Raw genomic sequence first — 19,959 nt, 5'->3', positions numbered from 1 at the left:
ATGAAAATATTTTACAAAAGTTTATTTATTTTTATGAAGAACTCATGAAACAACACAAATATGTTCATGGCAAACAGATTAACAAACCGATGAGCCATGATTCAGGTAACCATAATTTGCAATCCAATTAGAGAGCTACTAAAACATCTCAAATAGGAACATTAACAAAAAAGCACAATCCAAAATGAAGGTAAGTTGAGACCCTCACTTTCTTTAAGGGACAGCAGATTAAATACACTCTGATGAAGAATCAATTCCTGAAACACCCACCAGTCTTTAACCCTTATGAAGGATGAACAGCTTAATTACAATGTGATAGGAATTTCATTCCCCAGACTCTACAGCAATATATTTAACAAGGCCTTGGGTGAAGTACAGTGCCAACCCTCCATAAATATCGGATCTTTAAAAGACGAATATTGTCCTGTGATGTTGTGCTTGCTTCTGCTGAACAGCGTACGCAAATCCAAGAGCATCTGTGAGAGAGGTGTGGCATGTGCATTATTCTCGAAACTCCAAAAACTGCTGAAGCCTTTTCCGATGTTCTGTTGATATATTCACGGCACTGTAAACAAACAAAATTAACAGTAGGATTATGGATAAAACATGCACAACTGCACTGTAAAAATTAATCTTTAAAAAAATGACCTCCCAACTAATATAAAAGGATATATGAAAAGATTGATTCCAGTGCATGATTCTGATTGGTCAAAAGTTGTGTTTTATTTACAAATAAACCACTGCACACACAACAATGCTCTGTATCACTGCTCAGCAATGTAAACGTGTAATTCTGTTGCTGTTCACAGATGGCCAGAAACTAAACTACTAGTGATTTTCCTTCCTGAAAGTTTCTTTGACACATATTTTATGCTTTAATATTTGTATTGTGTGTGTGGTAACTATTCTATAAAAGCAATAAAATCACTCAAGGCTGTGCTGTATCGTGAGTAAGTCATAGCTGAAGGAGTCACATTGACTCAGATTCGGGTCAACGCCTTTCAGCTGTGCACGATACAGCACAGCCTCTCATATCTTATTGCTTACTTAATTTATTTGGTTTAATTTCTCCAAAACAAAGCTGGGACACATTACCCCTTAAAATGTTAGGACTTACTTCAAGTGATCTCCAAAAGTGGTGGTCATCCTGTAGATAGCGCTTTTAAGTGCAGCTCGTAATGCAAACCTTAGAGTTTTGTAGGTGGAGTCACCCATACTGCAGGCAGCCCTCACAGGCTTGCTGGAGGCATGAGGCAGTTTAAAGTGTCTATCAACAGCCTAGAAATAATATATTTATTATTTCACTTGCATTAGTATCTTTAGACAGAAGTACTTTTGACAAATGAATTTACATGTCATATATAATATTATAATAACTATACAGTACATAATAATATAGTAATATAATACTTCATTATTATTTAATGACATGAATGTAGATTAGTGCTGCCTCACGATTAGTCGCGACTAATCGTTTGCAGAATAAAAGTTTTTGTTTATATAATAAATGTGTGTGTACTGTGTATAATAATTATGTTTATATAAATACACACACATAAATGTATAATTTTAAGAAAAAATATATTTATATAATAAATATTTATATATAATCTAGATTATATAGTATGACAGCAGCAATGACAGTTTTCTTAATATGACAAAGTAAGTGTTTTGATTAATGCCATTAATGTTTATTTTTTCAATCAGTCAACTAAGTGAATATAACATGGCAAAGATGAATGCATATTTATATATTGATTCAATAAATTTATAGCATTTAAAAAAAAAGTGTCATTGATTTATTGCATTTTGCGGAAAAAAAAATGATCAGTTTTTATAATAAATCTTTGAAAATCAAATTATGGATTTGAATTTTTAATGTTATTATATCTTAAAGATGCTATGCGAAAGTTTGTAACAGAAAATAATGGTTTTCATCTTGTCACTTTCTTGGTATAGAAAACACATTTTTACCCAAATTAGTCAAAATGGATTTATTGCGTTTTGGAACCAAAATCTTTTTTATATATAATCAATACAACAACATTTTTAAGGCCTCTCAAATTTTCACACTATAACCAGATTTTTTTATTATGAATCCAATTGCTTTACCTCTAACAGAACCACTAGGCAGCTGAGAATGTTAGGCAATGTAGTCTGCACCACACCAAACTGGTCCTCAGAGAAAGAGGCTGCCACCAGATGAGATAATCCTTTAAAATAAGACCAACTTAAATATACACGTTCCTACAAAAAAGCATGAAAATCTCCTAAACATTATTTATAATCCTCAGACCTTGAAGAGCCCAGATATGAGCTTGGCTGTCAGCAAACAGAGCTTGGCTGGAGGCTTCTGGAAGCTGTCAAAATAATAGAAATGTCAGTATAGTCACTCACTGAAAGAGTCCATTCAGGGTTAGGTTTAAGCATAAAATTAGTAATGGATTTTAAAGGTTTGAAAACTACACCTAAAAATAGAAACCCAGTTTATATACAGTTCCTCTAATAACTGCATAACAAATATATTTCATGGATGTGGATGGTAGAAAATGTAACCACTTTGCATGAAATAAAAATTGTAATACGACTAATCAATAAAAGCCGCCATAATTAAATTTTCTTTTAAAACTGTATGTAAACTGGTTCACAGAACTACCCAAGACAAACTACGGCTTAAAGAGGTGGCCAGACAGACAAAAAAACCCAAATGGTGCTAATTGAAACATAGACAAAATCTAAGCATGCATTAATGATTCCCATTATAAAGAACTTCTGTGACAGCATGCAGATTTAAGCGATACTCCAGCGAAAAAAGAAAATTACCCCATGATTTAATCACCCCAAAGCCACCTGAGATACATAAGACCATTTTCTTTCAAAAGTGATTTTGTAAGAAAAATATCCATATTTAAAAACTTTAATAACTAGCTTCCAGTAACATCCAATACGATCTTCAATCGATTTCCCCCAAGAAGTCCTTTATTAACCCACCCTGTGCATGACATATGTGAAAGACGGATGCACTATTTTGAGATTCAAGGTCAGAAGTTGTTTCCTGTTCCCTGTTTACTGTCATTATAAACCTTTAAGAACAAGAACATTTTTAATATAACTTTGCTTGTATTCGTCTGAAAGAAGATGGTCATATATCTATCTCGTATGGCTTGAGGTTGAGTAAACCATGGAGTAATTTTCATTATACGCAGAAGTATCCCTTTAAGATCATTCAAATAACGAATGCTTAATCTTACCTTGTTAAATAAATACACTACCAGCACCCGTTTTGCCAAAAAGCTTTTAACCTGAGCAGAACAATTAAGAATATGACAGGAACACAAGTTAACAAGTGACTATAAGCCGTGTGTCACACTGAAACGTGACTGACTTTTTCCTAAACTGAACTGGATACTCCAAAGCGTGTCAGTTTTCGTTCCTGTGGATACACATGCTTGAAAGCCAAGAATTAATACACATGTCATCTGGGATTAGACGGTACCTGCTCTTTTCTGTTCTGTAGCCACTGGGCCAGGAAGCTGGGTTTCTGATTTGGTTCGGCTAGAGGAGAACTAGTTACAGCAGTAGGAGAGCCAGGAGGACTGCCATTGGCTTGTGAGTCTGTTCAATACAGAAACAGGATAGGTTGGAAAGTGAATGCATCAAAATAACAGATTTGTGCATAAATCTTTGCAGCATAAACAGGTCACTGTCTGATGTTAATATTAATCAAAATACTGCTTTAAACAATCATTAATAAAGAACAGAAAAATGCATTACTTGAGCAATACTTCATATATAGTGGCAACATGTCACTGAATTAATTTTTGTAAATAATTAATCTAATAATATAATTAATTAGTATGCACAGATACTAAATTTCTGTGCCAATAACAATATCTGATTACTTTAAATTCTGATAAAAAATTGCCCCCTTTTGATTGCCAGGATATAATATTTCATGATCATCGGCTGTTTTTAAACAACCGTCCAATGTCCAATAATGGAAAAAATTGCTTTTATTGATACTGATTATAGTCTGATATATCGGTGCATCCCTGATAATAAATATTCAAATATACATACTAATAACATTTAAATAACGGAGTGTGTACAATAACATTATTTTGCTGTCATGGTATGAACTACGGCATCATCAAAACTATTTTTTTTTATACATAAAAAAATTAATCTGTTCTAAATAAAGCAAGTGCTTCCTGGGAAATTTTTTAATTTTAATAATTTGATATGGTCCAATGTGACAGTGTTCATCTGTCTGCCTCACCTGTGGAGGCACTACTCCACAGTTTAGGGCCTCTCCTCATGACATGAGGGCTCTGCAGAGAGCCAAACCAGGGCGACTGAGCATCCTGTTTGCCAGCCAGCCGGCGAATAGCAGGTGAGGCGTAAGGGCTGTCCAGATCTGGGGTGAAAGGAGCGGTCAGAGGACTGTGCACACCCGCCATTGATGACTTGAGGAAGACAGATCCAGGTGTCCTGAGTGACATATTTGGTCGAGGTGTCTCGGGCAAGTCCTCTGTCCCTAAAATTACTACAGAGAAAGAGAAACAATGTCATGTCAAGAGTAGGATCAACTAGCAATTTAGCAGTTAGGAGGGTAAGCGTGAAAATTATGTTCAAGATTAGATGCATAACATCCAACATGGGCACAAGTGGCTTCACCTGAACTGCCTGAAGAGCCAGATTTGGTGTCACTGCTGGTAGATTGGGATTTTATTCTGCCATTAGAGGCGACCGCGTCCTGATGAGCCACCAGTCTGAGTGTGAGTTCACTCAGAAGAGACATGCATTCTTTACTGATCGCATTCCAGTTATGAGGATGACCGCCTAGACACATAGGGTACATTATTTAGAAAGTAATGAAAAGCATTTTTAGCGAAAGCTTGAGTACAGACATAAGATGCCATAAACAAATAGCTGATGTTCAGTAATAATTGTTTGAAAATAAAAATCCATTGCTCTGCAGATCTTTCTCCAGAGAAAAATTGGAAGGTAAGTTCAAGTTGGCTACTGGGATGCCACTTTAAGGGCATCCTCACATTGTACTGAACCGTACCCTAGTGCGTACCACGTTTTGCGGTCACACCTAGGGCTGCAACGATTAATCGCATGTCCCATTAAAAATGCTCTAAAATCAATTTAGAATCAATTTAGAATCAATTCTGTGTTTCATGCACAGATTGTGCGTGTACTACCGCATTTTGTCAGTAGGAAGTCCTTATCAATCTAAAATCATTATGAGTCGGAGTCGTTTATAACGTGCATTTAAAAAAGCAACACTCGTCAAACATAATCATTCAAAGTATTCTTTATGATCATGAAAATACCTGAAAATCAGCGATATAAATATTCCTATAGATATTTCCTGGAATAGCGTTTGTAACCGTAGGTTCACACCAGCCGCGTTTGAGGCGTCAAAATTTAGTCTAGTTTGCCGCTTGAACATTTTGAGTTTACTCACTTCATTTGCGCATGAAATTCTTGTTATCAAAACATTTACGCGCAAATTCGCATCATGGGAGGGGCTTCTGCGACTCTGCTTGCTTTCTGTAATCACGTCACTACAAGAGCAAGCTCCTGATTGGTTAACCCTGCACGTTTTTCCACAAAAGTTCGAATTTTTCAACTGGCGCGTTTGGCTCGGCAATGCTCAATTCGCGCCATTTGTGCGAACTAGACGCACGAATGAGGCGAAATCAAATCTACCGCACCGCACTATAGTGATGGTCGTTTTCGAAGCACTGCTTCATGAGGCTTTGAAACATTTATGAATCTTTTGTTTCGAATCAGTGGTTCGGAGCGTGTTTTTTTAAACTGGCCCAAGTCCGGTGATTTTAGCAAACGAGGCTTCATTACGTCATAACTGTTTTGAAACGTTTCGAAAATCTGATGGTTCACCACTAGGGGGAGTTGATCACATGACCAGTGTCTAATATGTTTCGGTGAACTCGGGTCAGTTTTATTACAAAAGTTCATAAAACATTTATCCTTCTGACCAATAACGCTGCCATTTTGTCTATTTATTGTTTATAGACAGATTTAATGACAAAAATTTGCATAATTTAAAGGGTAGTTAGTTTTAATGATTTGTTTGCCCTAAATAAAACAAAAAACACATAATACACTTTTAAATATTAATTAAGTTAAATAATTTTTTAACCATATTTCAATAAAAATCTTGCTATTATTTTGTAAAAAAAGTGTAAAATGTTTGGCCATATTTGCTTTACACTATTTTGACCAGCAGGGGTCGCCAGCGTGTGTGGTGTTTCAAACTGCTTCGAAAAACTGAATCAATTCTCGAAGCAATTGGTTCACTTGATTCGAAGCTTCGAAAAGCTTTGTTTCTCCCATCACTACCGCACTAAACGCCTCATTAACGCCACGAGACCTCCAGACGCGCGTCAACGCGTCTTCACATTGACTTAACATTGTAATCACTCACGCTTGACGCCTCTACTGCGGCTGGTCTGAACCCTGCATAATGCTACTTCTTTTGTGGCACAAATGGAGTTTCTGCACAAGAGCGCCCCCTGGCTTTGGGATGTGCCGGGATTTCAACGTAATTCATTAAAATTCATTCATTGACAAAACGCACGTTTGCACGATTAATCGTGACAGCCCTAGTCACACCATTGCGCCCAACCAAACTGAACCGTACCAGAGACAAGCTCTGCAGGCGTACCAGGGTATGGTTTTTGGGAGTGAAACGTACTTGGGTATGGTTTGGTACGCATAGTGCGAGTATGCGCCAAGACTACACACAAGCGATGTTTGTACCTGGTTGACTGAGACTGAAGACTTCCTGTCTGCGTGAAGGGGAGTGTTGTGATAAGAGCGCTAAATCCTGCAGGGCCAAAAACTGTGAAAACACAAGCATGACAAGTTAAAAATTATTTAATCATAATATCTATAGTACAAACACAGAACAATTAAAGACAAAACTTAAACCGACCTTCATGACTAAAGAGTTTTTTTCAGACAGGACTTTAGGCAGACACTGCTCTGCATCCTCAGTAAATGTAGGTTGCACTGGAAAACTGTAGGCCTGGTAAAGCATAATCAATAATCAGGGTACAGTTTTGGAGTAACGCCCAGAATTAAAGTATTGCACTTAAGTACCTCTGTTACGTAGATCCTGAAGAGAAGCACAGTGATGTACCAGGTTAGGTACAAGAAGGTACCACTGATGGACAGATGGTAGAGGAGGGAGAAATCTAAAAGTCCGGTAAATGAATCCAATGGCTGAACAGATCTGTCCAAACAATGAAAATACAGACGCATCAGCGTGAGCTGTTCCTCATTGTTTAACTCAATCTGGTTAATATACAAAATTTTATTATAAAATAGAAAAATCTGACCTGTCTATATGCAGATTAAGTGTGCTTGAAATCCAGGCCTTGGGAACATACCCTAAAACACGGACACACTCATTTTCATCTCCTTTCTTTGCAGGTTCTTTTTAAATGAATGCATATTTGATTATTTGTAGATCTTACCAAAAAAGAAATAGAGTGCAATGAAGTTCCTGGCTGAATATAAGGATTGAATAACACTGCATTTCACCACCATGGGAAGGGAGCCTTTAAACCGGAGGTACTTGTATTGCTGGGAGGGACAAATGTGGTTTTGCATTAATGACTTATTCATGAATGCATTAATAATTCAGTTCACATTCATTCAATACTAATCACAGCCTAATTCTTTACTGATACTTGACAGTATGACAGCATGTTTAGCAAACTGAAGTGCATAGCCAAGTACTTACTTGTATGGGTTGAAAGGACACATAATACATATTTTGAACCACTCCCAAAAAACTATGACTGTATCCCACGAAGGCCCCAGCCAGGAGTAGAAAGAGATGATACTCATTCAGACAGGTCATGGGTTCACCGCTATGAAAACCAACATAAGAAACTGTTATTTTTCTTTTTACATTTTTAAGTAACTACACAGAACTAATAGAATTTGTCATTTAACACCATATAACAGGCAGACACAATTAATATATTTATTTTAAAAGTACATCTGACCTACATTAGGGCAAAACTGACCCACAGGCAATCATGGGATAAGATTACTGACAAAGTGAATTAGAACGACTTAAGATGACCGAATCAGTGTCACTTTGCCTGAGAGTGAAATAACAGGAATGTCTAGGATGCAATTACTCCAACATCATCCTTTGTTGAATGGTCATTGTATATGGAACAAACAAAATCAGGTCAACATCTCACCGCTCTCGCTTGCCCTGCAAGGACTTCCAAGAGCACTATAACGTCCACCAATGATTACAGCAGCACACCACATCATCAACATGCCCATGGTGCAGTACACTAAAGAATGGACACACTGCCATGGGTGAAGCACTGCCCCCAGGAGAGCCACACGGGAACATGGGATAGAAGGCACCACTGAAAGATACACAAAGGGTTGTGTTCAGCACACAATACAATACATGGTTAAATATAATATCTGTGATTTTCCATAAGTGACAAACTGATCTCCAGTTTACTTACAAGTGTAGAACTCCAGGTTAAAAATGCCAGTGATCAGAACAACTGCACACAGCACAACAAGGGAAAAGATGGTGCTTGGGGCAGAAAGAAGGCTCGTGCATTCTGAAAGCAATGTTTGGGCAGTTGACTAAAGAGCTTGTCTTGAGACAAATAAATAAAGGTTTATGGTTTGGACTTATAGTTTCATCTTACCTATAATCCACTGTACGGGATGAAACAGACAAAATCTGCTGACGAACACAAAAAGTGCAGTTGTCACAGGTAAAAGGATAACTGTCCACGCAATGCTCGCCAGTGCCCTCCATATGACCACCTGTAAATAAAATGCATCCTATTACAATAACATGACATTCTGAACAATAGAAAGTACAATAATATGCTTAAGAACTGTTCTTTGTATAAAAGTTTAACCACATTGATGATGTAACGTTACTCTTTACTGATACCGTCGGATCTTATAAAACATTGCTTATTGTTTATTTAACAAGTCCTTACCTTTCTTATAAACCAACAATTCTGTTTAAGTGAAAACATTTTGTCATGCTTGGTCATTTGTTCCTTAGTTCTGTAAAATCCATATCAACATGGCAAAAGCGCAGTAACCGCGCCACACATTCGAAGGACCTCGTAAGGACCACTGCTGGTGTCTAACACGATGCCTGAGTAAAATCACATTTCGTAGCTTAAACCTAAGATCCGCTTTTTCTAAATTAGATAAATTATTATAAACACTTAAAATTATAAATTCATAGCATTTAAATTGAATAAATAACCAATTTATTATATAATAAACGACTGTCTTAAATTAATAAGACATTTTTCTATCTCTTTTTATTTTCTTGTCCATTATCCAGCACCGTTAAATATTACATTTCAATAGCATTGATTGTTTTTATTGTAATATTGTATTGTTTATGTATAATACTTTGGCAATATTATAACTATACAAAATCATGTCAGTACAGTAACTTATCTAATTGACACTGATATGATAAAAAAATGATATTAGATTAATTTAAATAATAAAATATATTTAATGTGAAACACCCATAATTCCTTATACAGTTAAATCAAACAATAACTTATAAAAGTAGGCTACAGCATAAATAAAACTACACAAAAATCAATCTTTGGTAAGGACTGTAAATTAGTCTTTAAAACTTAAACGTTTATGTTTAAATAAATCAAAAAATACATTTTGTAATATTAAAATAATGCAGTTTTAGACGTTTATTCTCAGTTGTGTATTCCTTTCGCTTCATTCTGAATTAAAGTGTGTTTCTCTCTGTGGGTTCCATTTGTTAAAGTAATGCTGCGTCTCTCCAAATGGTTTCTGCCTTTATCGCTATCTCGGCGCGTCTTTGTCTCAAATGCATTTGTCGGTAAAATCTGGTTTGAACTGATCGACATTTCAGTCTGGACGCCTTTATGCACCACGAGCTTTTGCCCTGGTCTCTGCGGGATCGCAGGTAGTGACAACTGTTCACGATGAGCCTTCTTATCCTCCCATAATTTCAGAAGACGACGCTGATTATTTGTCATATCCTTTAGGTTTTGTTGCAGGGACTGGACTTGATCTTCTAGCAGAGTTTTAGAAGTTACTGTGTTGGCCAGTTCAGAAGTCAGTTCATCGATGGTCAAACTTAATTTTCCCGCCTTTTCAACAAGCGAAGTGCATTCGCTCTCCTTCTCGCGCAGGTCGTTAATGATATCCTTTGTAGTTTTACCAACAAATTTCGGACTCGCCTCTAAACCGATTTCAGTCCGCAGTGTCTTCACCTGTTTCCGCAGCTCCTTGTTGTCCAAAATGAGTTGCTTTAGTTTGGGTTTGAGAGCTTCGGTCGATCTCATTCTTGACTCATATTGTCTCATCTTTTCTCTCATGGCGTTCTCGCGTTGCAAAGCATCGTCTCTTTCCTTTCGGCACTTTTCTAAAAGCTTAAGCGTCTCATATTTAGACACCTTTTCCCCTTTCCCAGCCATCTTTTATTGCACTCCTAAATGCAATATTGCAAATGCATCATCCTTATTACAGGTCGTCGGGTTAAAATGTATGTGGTAAGGTTTCCAGGTCATTAAAACAATGTCAACTGATAGCCTCAAGTGCATTTAGTGATCCAAAAATGAAGTCTCCATTCTTATTTTTAATCCACTGTGTGCAGGTGAACTGCAGCACGTTGACTTGTCTTCACAGAGGTTATAGGTTTGGGAGTCAACATCAGTGTAACTCTAAGCTAAGGCTAGAATGACCATTAATTAGGACACAACGCACACTGGCACAGTTTCAAGTGACACAAAATGTGTTAATTTGGAAAATGCAGCTCAGACATTTTATAAAGCTGGTGCCAGGTTAAAAATAACCAATTTAATCTAATGTACGTGAATATTAAAGGTTAAAGTGGTAACCAGATGGTAGTCGGAGATATATGAAACGTTTGCACTGTATCAAATCCTGACATCAAAGACAAGACAGATCTTATCTGTGACAATAAACCTTTGCTCCTGTACCCTGATGTTGCTTTGAATGAAGTTCTATGGTCTCCACCAAAACCACGTGACTATCAATGTCACCATTAATCACTGAGACAATAATGTGATCTGGCAATAAAAACCTTGTACGCTTACCATATGCTCACATCGGTCTGTATTTGTGTTAAAAAAATTTGACACAAAAGAACAAACCGTAAATATTTATTACAAATTACTTTGTAAAACAGATACAGTACATCTGCACATTCTCATTTATACAGCTTAACTACAGTGTACATAAAATACACAGGGTAAATAAACCACCAACAACACCCATCTCAGCATAATGCAAGTTTTAAAATATTTAAACAATTTTCAATGAATCAACTTTGCTGTCAGCTTCATTAAAACTGAAGTAGGTAATCAATCAATGTGTGTATTCTTAAATAAACCCATTTATATTAGATTATTTAAAGAGTTTGGTTTTTTAAATTGTCAAAACATGTTTATTATTATGTCATCATGTTTTGATTGTGCTACTTAGATGTATTTTTTAGTTAGGAAGGCTTTAATCAAAACCAACCAACTGCAGGTTGATATTAATTCGAATGCACAATCAACAAACAAGATTTTTGAATACAGAAAAATACATAAAACATGATAACAATAATAAATGTTTTGAAAATTTTTATAAACAGAGTTATCTTGTTTTGGAACCAAACTTTATTACTTCATCATAATGGATCTGTAGATCTTTGTAGTGTTAAAACATTTTAAGTACATGTACAAATTTCAAAGTGGTAGAAACAGGAGGGTGACCTCTAGAAAACTCTCAAGCTCAGTTATCACATAAATATTTAAAAGACCTCTATCTTCTACTTGGTAACAATACAGTAACATTTGTTTTAACCGCAGACCAGCAAACATCAGAAAAGTTGCACATGATTCGTTGACGGCACTGTGCTTTTAAAATTAAGGCTTCATCTGTACAGCTTAACCCACAGAGGATTTAGTGAAATCCAGACAACCCACAATATCAATTATCAAGATATCCGATTCTGTCTAATAAGGCAAGATGAGAAGATTAACAGTTGCAGGAGCAGAGATTATGTACAGGAAGTCTTGTCTTGTGTTAACACGTGGAAACACAGAAAGGTTACAAAGTATTTTAACATCAGTTGCTACAATCAAACGATAGTTATAAAGTGCCTGCATGGCCATTTTTGTGGCAAATTCCCTTATTGATAAACTGTATACAAACAGAGCACATAGTGCCACACTACCAAAATCCTGTGTTTGCACTGGGCTCTAGTTCAGTTTGCTTTTGTCGGTGACAAAGTGTCGGTCGCTCTTATAGAGCCACTAGGATCTGCTGATGAATTAACCTCGTATGTACTGAAAAAACATGCCTGTGGAAAAAAAGTGAGAGAACACAATTCTTTTAGACTTTAACAGTACTTTTGTTCGTTTAACTTTGCTAACACTGCATTACCTATTCAATGAATGTTACTGATAGCCATCAGGATATAATTCCTCTCACAAACTGGCACATTTTCAAAACAGTCAACTACGATTGCCAGTATTGCTGAGAACATTACCCTCCAAAACACATTCGACACCCGCGAGTCTGATAAATGAACACCGGAAGAAGCAGTGCAAAAACATCTGATCCAAAATATGCTAAATCTGTAGCATTTCAATCAATATCTGACAGCCAGAAGAATAAATATGTGCACAAATAACAATTTTGTTGTTTAATATGCACAAACAGTATAATTAATACCATTTGCAATTACATCTATCAAAGGGACACTCCACTTTTTAAAAAAAATAGTGCTTAGTGATATTACGCACTGCCCGAAAATAGTTCCTTTGGTTACTTTTAATAGCAGGGGACTATTTTCAGGCACTGCGTAATATCACTATGCCTCCTGCAGTCATGTTACACAGCAAAATCCTTGATTATTACGCCAGAATGGGTATAGTATAGTAATCGCAACTTTTATTTTTGCGTCGGTCTTAGTACACAATGTAACTACATAAGAGTCAAGTTTTAAATAGGAAAATATCGAAACTCATTGGTTATTTTTTAGCGCGATGCTAATGGTCTAATCAGATTCAATGGATTATGCTAAGCTATGCTAAAAGTGGTAGCGCCAGACCCAGAGATCAGCTGAATGGATTCCAAAACAGTCAAAATCAAATGTCTAACTCTAGAGGAGCTGGAAAATTAGCATATTTTCAAAAAAAGTGGAGTGTTCCTTTAAGAACCACTATAATATATAACAGATATTGATTCTTAAAAGCATGCCTTGCAACCAACTGCCAGTAGGACGTGAAGAATCAAAATTGTGGCCATAACTGCCATAGTAATTCTTGGTTTATCATCCCTGGTGGCGGGCCAGAATGTCAACAACAGCACAGATCCTGAGAGACACAAGGCTACCACAATGGAGCACCACCTCAACCTTTCACTTGGTATTATCCACAGTATCTGTTTTTTTATAAATGCACAAGAACAGAGTAATAGCAGGTCCAGTGTTAGCAATCAAAAGCATGTAATATGCGCATGTGTTGTTCATGATACACATTTGTGCTATTTATGCACAGAATAATGCACATGAAAGAAATGTACTCACCACAGCAGGAATATAGATGGAGAGAGAGTAACCATAGACACAGACTATCTGCAGGAATGAGTAGGACACTAGGGTTGTGGTCTTTGTATTTCGCCATGTGAGAAAACCCCACAGAGCAAATGGCACTAACCATGCATAGCTGTAGATTGCTGTAGCTGCCAAAGTTACTTAAAAAAAACAAATAAATGAAGACAACATCTTAATTTTTAGGGTTATAATAAAAGCTGGTCAACTAGTTTTTCATGTAAATACTGGAAATGATGTAATGTAAATACAGCTTGTTTTATTTTAAAAAAAATGTATGAGCTTTACAAAATTGGTGCAGTTATATTTAAAATGTTTATTTAAATTGTTTTGAATAACATATTTCTAACCTTTCCTGAAGTCAGGCACATATTTGTACTGTGGCTGACCATGATGCACAAGAAAACTGGATATGTTTCCACTAATTGCAATGGCAAAAACAAGAGTTGCACAAATCCAGAAAGGTCCTACACCAAAAGAGATACAGAACACATTTAATATACATCTTTAATTTACGTTTTCTCTAATTTACCGTCACCATATACATTATAGCTCACCATACAGGTCCGGGTTACTTCTTAAATACATCTCAACATAGTTTTTTCCAGGCCAAGGTAGAATTGAACCTACCATTCTGCTCTTTACCTATGAATAAATAAACAGATGTTTTTTCTAAGAAGATTTCATGCATATTCTTACCATCCTTTAAACCATTAAAAATGTCAATGTTTCTGTCATATACAATGAATGTTTTAGCATACACTTCTTGAAATGTTTACAGCTGTTGTGTGATTGGTGACAGCATCCCCATTAGAGTCAAGTGGCTTACCTGATGGCTGTCCACATCAAATAACATTTGGTAGTACTCAAATGTCCAGAAAGGTGCACTTTTTCTTTGACCAGACAAAAGCTGCTCGCAAAGAAAGAAATGTCTGGAGTTAATTGTTTACTTGGGAAATAAAAGTGTTACTGTTAGGTATACATTTTATTTCATTTACCTCAGTTTTATCATCGTTGTTCAATGGATTATTTATGTCCTCTTGAAAGCCCTTTTCAGCAGACCTTCGTTGTCTTCGAGATTTAATGGGGTCATCAATCGTCACTGTTGTGGCATCTTTGATGAACTGTTGATCATCTTCAAAATCTTTAGGTAAAATACAAAATATTTTTCAATAATTCGAGTACAGAATATCTCATTTATAATTAAATTATTTGCAATTAAGATCATGGATGTCCTGACTCGCCTTGAAACTGGAACTTAAAATCATCACTCGCCATCACAAATATATCTGTTCTGTATAAAGGCATCATTAATGAACATATAAACACAAACACACATTTAAGATGATATTCAATATGATTTGTATTGACGAGCTATTAGATTTACCACTGTGTTTAGAGTGTCCTGATCATGTACTGCGCCAGCGACAAAGTTGTACAACCAGTTGACAGAAGTGCGGATATTATCACTCATCCAAAATAAAAACTACAGTTCGTTTCTTTTAAAATATTATAAATGTCTCATGTGACTTTACGTAACGTGTAACTACACCAAAAGGAATTACAACGATTAATAGCTATTTTGTCGCTCGCGTAAATAAACTTACCAGTGAAAGGATTTGAAACTTTGTTTTGAAAGTGCGATTATTAAAACGCGGAAATAAGCGAAGACGCCAAAATAAAAGCTTATAAAAGTCTGCATTTGTTCAGAAATTATTTCCTTTGTGCATTTAAATGGATGTCAGCATTAAAAAACACAAAATTTTAACCACCATATCTTGATTATCTGCATACATTTTTTTACCATTTAAACACGTTTAAATGCGAATATTTGAGTAAAGACTTTTATTTTGATATGTCACGGTGAAATAATGTTTCTCCAAGACCGCGATGCTTGTAAATGTCTCTGTATTTTAGTTGATTAAAATAGTCAAATCAACATTTTTATCTTTGTGTCGTCGTGTTTGGAGTCGATTAAGATGTATTTAAATCCTGATTATGGAGCCGTTTATGTCCGAGAGAAAGGAGAGCTGCGTTATGTGAACGCAGACGCTCCGCCACAGCACAGACTCTTCAACAGAGACGTCTCATTTAAACTGTGCATTGACATTTTACCATCAGCTGCTCGTACGAAGAGAAACGATCACTTCATTTTTACCTACAATAGAGAGGGAAGTCTACGGTACACCGTTAAATCGTTGTTTGACATATCGTTGCAGTTCATTGCTGATCACGTTGAACATGTTGATTCACTGGTTGGTTTTCCTGAGCAAATGGCCGATAAGTTGTTTTCGGCCGCTGAAGAAAGACACAAATTCACCGACTCTCATACTGCACCCAGAGCACTGCAAGTTTTCTGTGAGGCCTATGAAGAACTGGTGCTGAAATCACTGTGTTTGAGAAATAGGTGAGATGTGTCAGATGAACACAGGCAGCAACAGTAAATACCATAACTGTGATCTGATGTGATAGTCAGTACAATCAGAAACCATTCCCACAAATCTGTTATTGTTTTTTAGGCATCTTTTGGTATGTGAAAGATTGGAAGAGATAAGTAAGTTTCAGAGTCTGGAAAGCCTAGACCTCTATGGATGCAGATTAGGTGACAATCATGACATTTTTAAATACATAACCTCTGAGGCCCTGGCTAGGTAAGGACAACATATATATCTTTTAGCATGTACTTGAAATTGCGATTAAAAGGGCATTATACATATTATATATGCATTTCCCCATTTTTTCTCCAGTCTAGTGAAGCTTTTCATGGGTGCAAACCGCCTTTCAGATTCAGGCCTGCAGAGACTGACGGCACCAGTGAGGGTCATGAAGAAAGGCCTAGAGAACCTGCAGCTTCTAGACCTCTCTGGTAAACTTATTGCAAAAATGTATAGTCTGAAATTTCTAAATTACATAAAAAATATTCAAGATTGATGCAATTTTACAGTGCTATTTTAATTTGCACTACTGTTTATGTTAAAACAGAGAATTCCATCACAGAGAAAGGTCTTGGATATCTATCATGCTTTAAATCACTTGAAAAACTAGACATATCAAGGACAAACGTAAAGGTAATGCAATTACAGACATGACTTTATACTGGTTGCTTACTTTAAAGGGGACATTTTACAAGACTTTTTTTAAAATGTCAAATAAATCTTTGGTATCCCCAGAGTACGCATGTGAAGTTTTAGCTCAAAACACCATATAGATAGTTTAATATAACATGCTTAAATTGCCACTTAGTAGGTGCGAGCAAAAATTTGCAGTTTTTGGGTGTGTCCTTTAAAATGCAAATGAGCTGATCACTGCACTAAATGGCAGTTTCGTGGTTGGATAGTGCAGATTAAGGGGTGGTATTATCCCCTTCTGACATCACAAGGGGAGCCAAACTTCAATTACCACGTTTACATGCACCCTAATATTTAGATTATGATGGGATTTTGACAATACTGAGATTATATCTTACCTCATGTAAACGCAATAATTCGATAAAAATAATGCGGTTAAGCTCATAATCGCAGTAAGTATAATCGCATTAAAAGAGGTGGCGTACGCCGTTTATAATCGCAGTATGCGTCCATGTAAACGCTTTAATCGCATTTATACCGAACTAACTGAAGTGCGCGTGTATTTTAGTCACGCGCCTTAAGCACAAATTCGTTTTAAACTTGACATTAGGAAGTTTTACATGTACTCTGCCAACACGACTTGCTGTCAGCAGTCTGCCTTCATCCAGAAACAGCTCAAAGAACACGACAGCAGTGTATAAAACCTTTAAGGGACATTATAACGATAAATATATTAGTGACCACATCATAATGATAACTTCATGCTAATTCGCTCAACGAGCGCGGCATTACCTTACATTGGATATTTCTTGTAATAAAAACTTTTTTGCAATTGTTTACTTGTCACTGAATATGTAAATATGCTGTTCTTGCATTTACACAGCGGGAAACCAGCAGATGCCCTCAACTCGCTGCGTTTCGCGTAACTAAACAATGAATGCAGTAGTTTGTGTAATAATATCTTACCTTTTGGGGTAGTCAGTGTGGTAGAAAAAGCATTAAGTATGAATTTCACAGCAACTGCATCAGCACTGGATACCTGAGGTAATTTTATGTTATAGACCTCAGCAATGAATGAGCTTTTCTACTGCATTTTAAGTGCGCGTGCACTTCAAGTTCAAATAGATTTGATTGGTCGTCAATGGTTTATCGTTCATCATGTGCCAAAATCGCTATCGTTATAGTTGTTGTGTGAACTCTGCTATTATCTTTAATATAAAACGATTTTTAAAACTATATTTTTATATCGTTTTAATGTGAACGCCCTTTACATGCATTGTCATATTTCTATCTTCATCACGGCACCGGATAATGAAATACATCCATAACAACGTGTTTGTCATTTAACGTAAGTAAATTAAAACAGTGGACCATATATGTGAGTTCATCATTTGTGCTCTGCATTGGGCTATGTGTGAATAATCCGAAAATAAAAACTGCATGTAAACAGGAGTGAAGAGGTTAGCTCCAGTCATGTAAACATCTTACTGCGATTAAGTCCTTACTCACATTATTGGAAATAATCGCATTATTGGTGTGCATGTAAACGAGCTGAATGACCTATTTTTTCACATACTTGCACAGAATAGTTTACCAAAACTAAGTTACTGGGTTGATCTTTTACACATTTCCTAGGTAGATAGAAGCACTTAAACATGGAAAAAGTCAGATTGTCATAAAATGTCCCCTTTAAATGGAGGTCATATTAACCATTTCTCTTAGGTGAATATGTCTTTGAAAGGATTCTTGAGAAGAAAGATGGGAATGGTCCTCTCAGAGATGCCTCTGAAGGAGTTTACTCATGCTGATTGCAAAACAGAGGGCTGGGCTGAACAGGTAACACACACACAATTTATGGTATCCATTGCAGTTTATGTAAAGTATATCTGTGTATTATTGCTAAAATTAAATCTTAATTAGGTAATAAACCAATGGGAAGTCACAGCTTCAGAAGTACCAAAGAAAGAACACAAGCCAAAAACAAATGCTTTGTGTTTCTGTGAGTTTATTTTTATGAGCTTACACTATAACAAATTCAAATTAATTGTAATATTGTCAGTAATAACTGATTATATATTTAGCATAGTTCTGATCATTACTCTTTCGTTCTTTAGATGGAAGGGAAAAGTTTGTTCGTGAGACATTAAACTCCTTGTCTGGGTCAAGTGACACCACAAATGAATATAAAGTTGTCCACTTTTATAAGCTTGATCCCCATGGCTTAAATTCTGCAGCAGAACACAACACGCATTCCACAACAGTTGCTACTATAGAGAAGGGCAAGAAGAGGAGACTGTCAATGGAAGAACAACAAAGTTCAACTCCTCTTGCAAAGCGCCAGTCTCTGTCTACTTTGTCTACAGAGGACTTAGATCTGTTAAATAGTTACTGAGTGACAACAAACATCTTTCATCTATGCAATCCTCTGTGAGGAAAGTGACGTTGACATGCTTTTAGTTTGTATTCATTAAAATTTAAAACCTAATTTTAACATTTGTTTTTTATCGCCTCACTGGCAGGAACATGGGCATATTTATACATATTCATTATAAATAAATTTGTTAAATAAATCACAATGAATAGAGTCAAATTATTATATAAAAAAAACCAATACACATTGACAAGAAAAGTATGTGAACCTTTTGGAATTTCGTGGTTTTCTGAGTGGATTTGTAATAAAATGTGATCATCTAAGTCGAGGGTACTGACAAACATAATGTGTCTAAAATAATTACACAAAAAAATCTGAAAATTTCATGTATTTATTGAACACACTCATTAAACATTCAAGACAACACTGAAAAAGTAAGCAAACCCTTAGAATTAATAACTGGTTGACCCCCTTGGCAGCAATAACCTCAACCAGGCACTTCCTGTAGCTGTGGATCAGACCTGCACATTGTTGACGAGGAATTTTAGTTCATTCTTCCTGGTAGAAGTGCTTTAGCTCTGTATATACTTTGGATGTATCACGTGTATGTCCCTCTTCAAGTCAATCCATAGCATCTCTATTGGGTTGAGGTCTGGGCTCTGACTTGGTCACTCCAAAAGGCGGATTTTGTTTTTCTGAGCCATTCTGTTGTGGACTTGCTCTGGTGTTTGGGTCGTTGTCCTGTTGCATCACCCACCTTCTCCACAGTTTCAGCTGATATACAGACATTCTCACATTATCCTAAAGAATTGTCTGATATACTTGAGAATTCATCTTCCCCTCAATGATTG

At 36.2% G+C, this 19,959-nt stretch overlaps 4 protein-coding genes across 5 annotated transcripts; 1 reads left to right on the top strand and 3 right to left on the bottom strand.

The window, feature by feature from the left end:
- Positions 1-7: 7 nt before the first annotated feature.
- ndc1 (NDC1 transmembrane nucleoporin) lies at positions 8-9,191 on the bottom strand. The gene is made up of 18 exons (XM_073875501.1): positions 9,033-9,191; positions 8,730-8,850; positions 8,538-8,639; positions 8,249-8,432; positions 7,784-7,913; positions 7,515-7,623; positions 7,377-7,428; positions 7,138-7,270; positions 6,971-7,063; positions 6,796-6,877; positions 4,678-4,842; positions 4,280-4,546; positions 3,497-3,615; positions 3,252-3,302; positions 2,297-2,360; positions 2,113-2,213; positions 1,118-1,278; positions 8-565 (listed from the first exon to the last, which is right to left on the bottom strand). Exons 1-18 carry the CDS (start codon positions 9,087-9,089, stop codon positions 502-504), a joined length of 2,055 nt encoding a protein of 684 aa, XP_073731602.1. The 5' UTR covers positions 9,090-9,191; the 3' UTR covers positions 8-501.
- A 153-nt stretch (positions 9,192-9,344) lies between these two features.
- On the bottom strand, positions 9,345-11,094 carry LOC129442214 (uncharacterized). Its single transcript, XM_055202132.2, has one exon. It carries the CDS (start codon positions 10,518-10,520, stop codon positions 9,774-9,776), a length of 747 nt encoding a protein of 248 aa, XP_055058107.1. The 5' UTR covers positions 10,521-11,094; the 3' UTR covers positions 9,345-9,773.
- Positions 11,095-11,212: 118 nt separating this feature from the next.
- yipf1 (Yip1 domain family, member 1) lies at positions 11,213-15,912 on the bottom strand. 2 transcript variants are annotated; one of them, XM_073875478.1, is made up of 10 exons: positions 15,829-15,912; positions 15,057-15,112; positions 14,914-14,963; positions 14,668-14,813; positions 14,499-14,579; positions 14,227-14,314; positions 14,020-14,136; positions 13,646-13,812; positions 13,318-13,500; positions 11,213-12,415 (listed from the first exon to the last, which is right to left on the bottom strand). In XM_073875478.1, the coding sequence occupies exons 3-10, from the start codon at positions 14,945-14,947 to the stop codon at positions 12,320-12,322; spliced, it is 912 nt and encodes a 303-aa protein (XP_073731579.1). In that variant the 5' UTR covers positions 14,948-14,963; positions 15,057-15,112; positions 15,829-15,912; the 3' UTR covers positions 11,213-12,319. The 2 variants fall into 2 exon arrangements, with proteins under 2 accessions (XP_073731579.1, XP_073731578.1); XM_073875477.1 differs by lacking the exon at positions 15,829-15,912 and adding an exon at positions 15,281-15,356 and having other exon boundaries at positions 15,057-15,115.
- On the top strand, positions 15,528-19,307 carry lrrc42 (leucine rich repeat containing 42). Its single transcript, XM_055202130.2, has 7 exons — positions 15,528-16,076; positions 16,189-16,320; positions 16,417-16,535; positions 16,652-16,737; positions 18,460-18,573; positions 18,658-18,736; positions 18,852-19,307. Exons 1-7 carry the CDS (start codon positions 15,649-15,651, stop codon positions 19,127-19,129), a joined length of 1,236 nt encoding a protein of 411 aa, XP_055058105.2. The 5' UTR covers positions 15,528-15,648; the 3' UTR covers positions 19,130-19,307.
- Positions 19,308-19,959: the final 652 nt, after the last annotated feature.

The sequence above is a fragment of the Misgurnus anguillicaudatus genome, chromosome 2, assembly GCF_027580225.2.
Source record: "Misgurnus anguillicaudatus chromosome 2, ASM2758022v2, whole genome shotgun sequence".
NCBI classification, from domain to species: Eukaryota; Metazoa; Chordata; class Actinopteri; order Cypriniformes; family Cobitidae; genus Misgurnus; species Misgurnus anguillicaudatus.
Note: the sequence above shows the minus strand (reverse complement) of the source record. Positions and strands in the feature narration are given on the sequence as shown.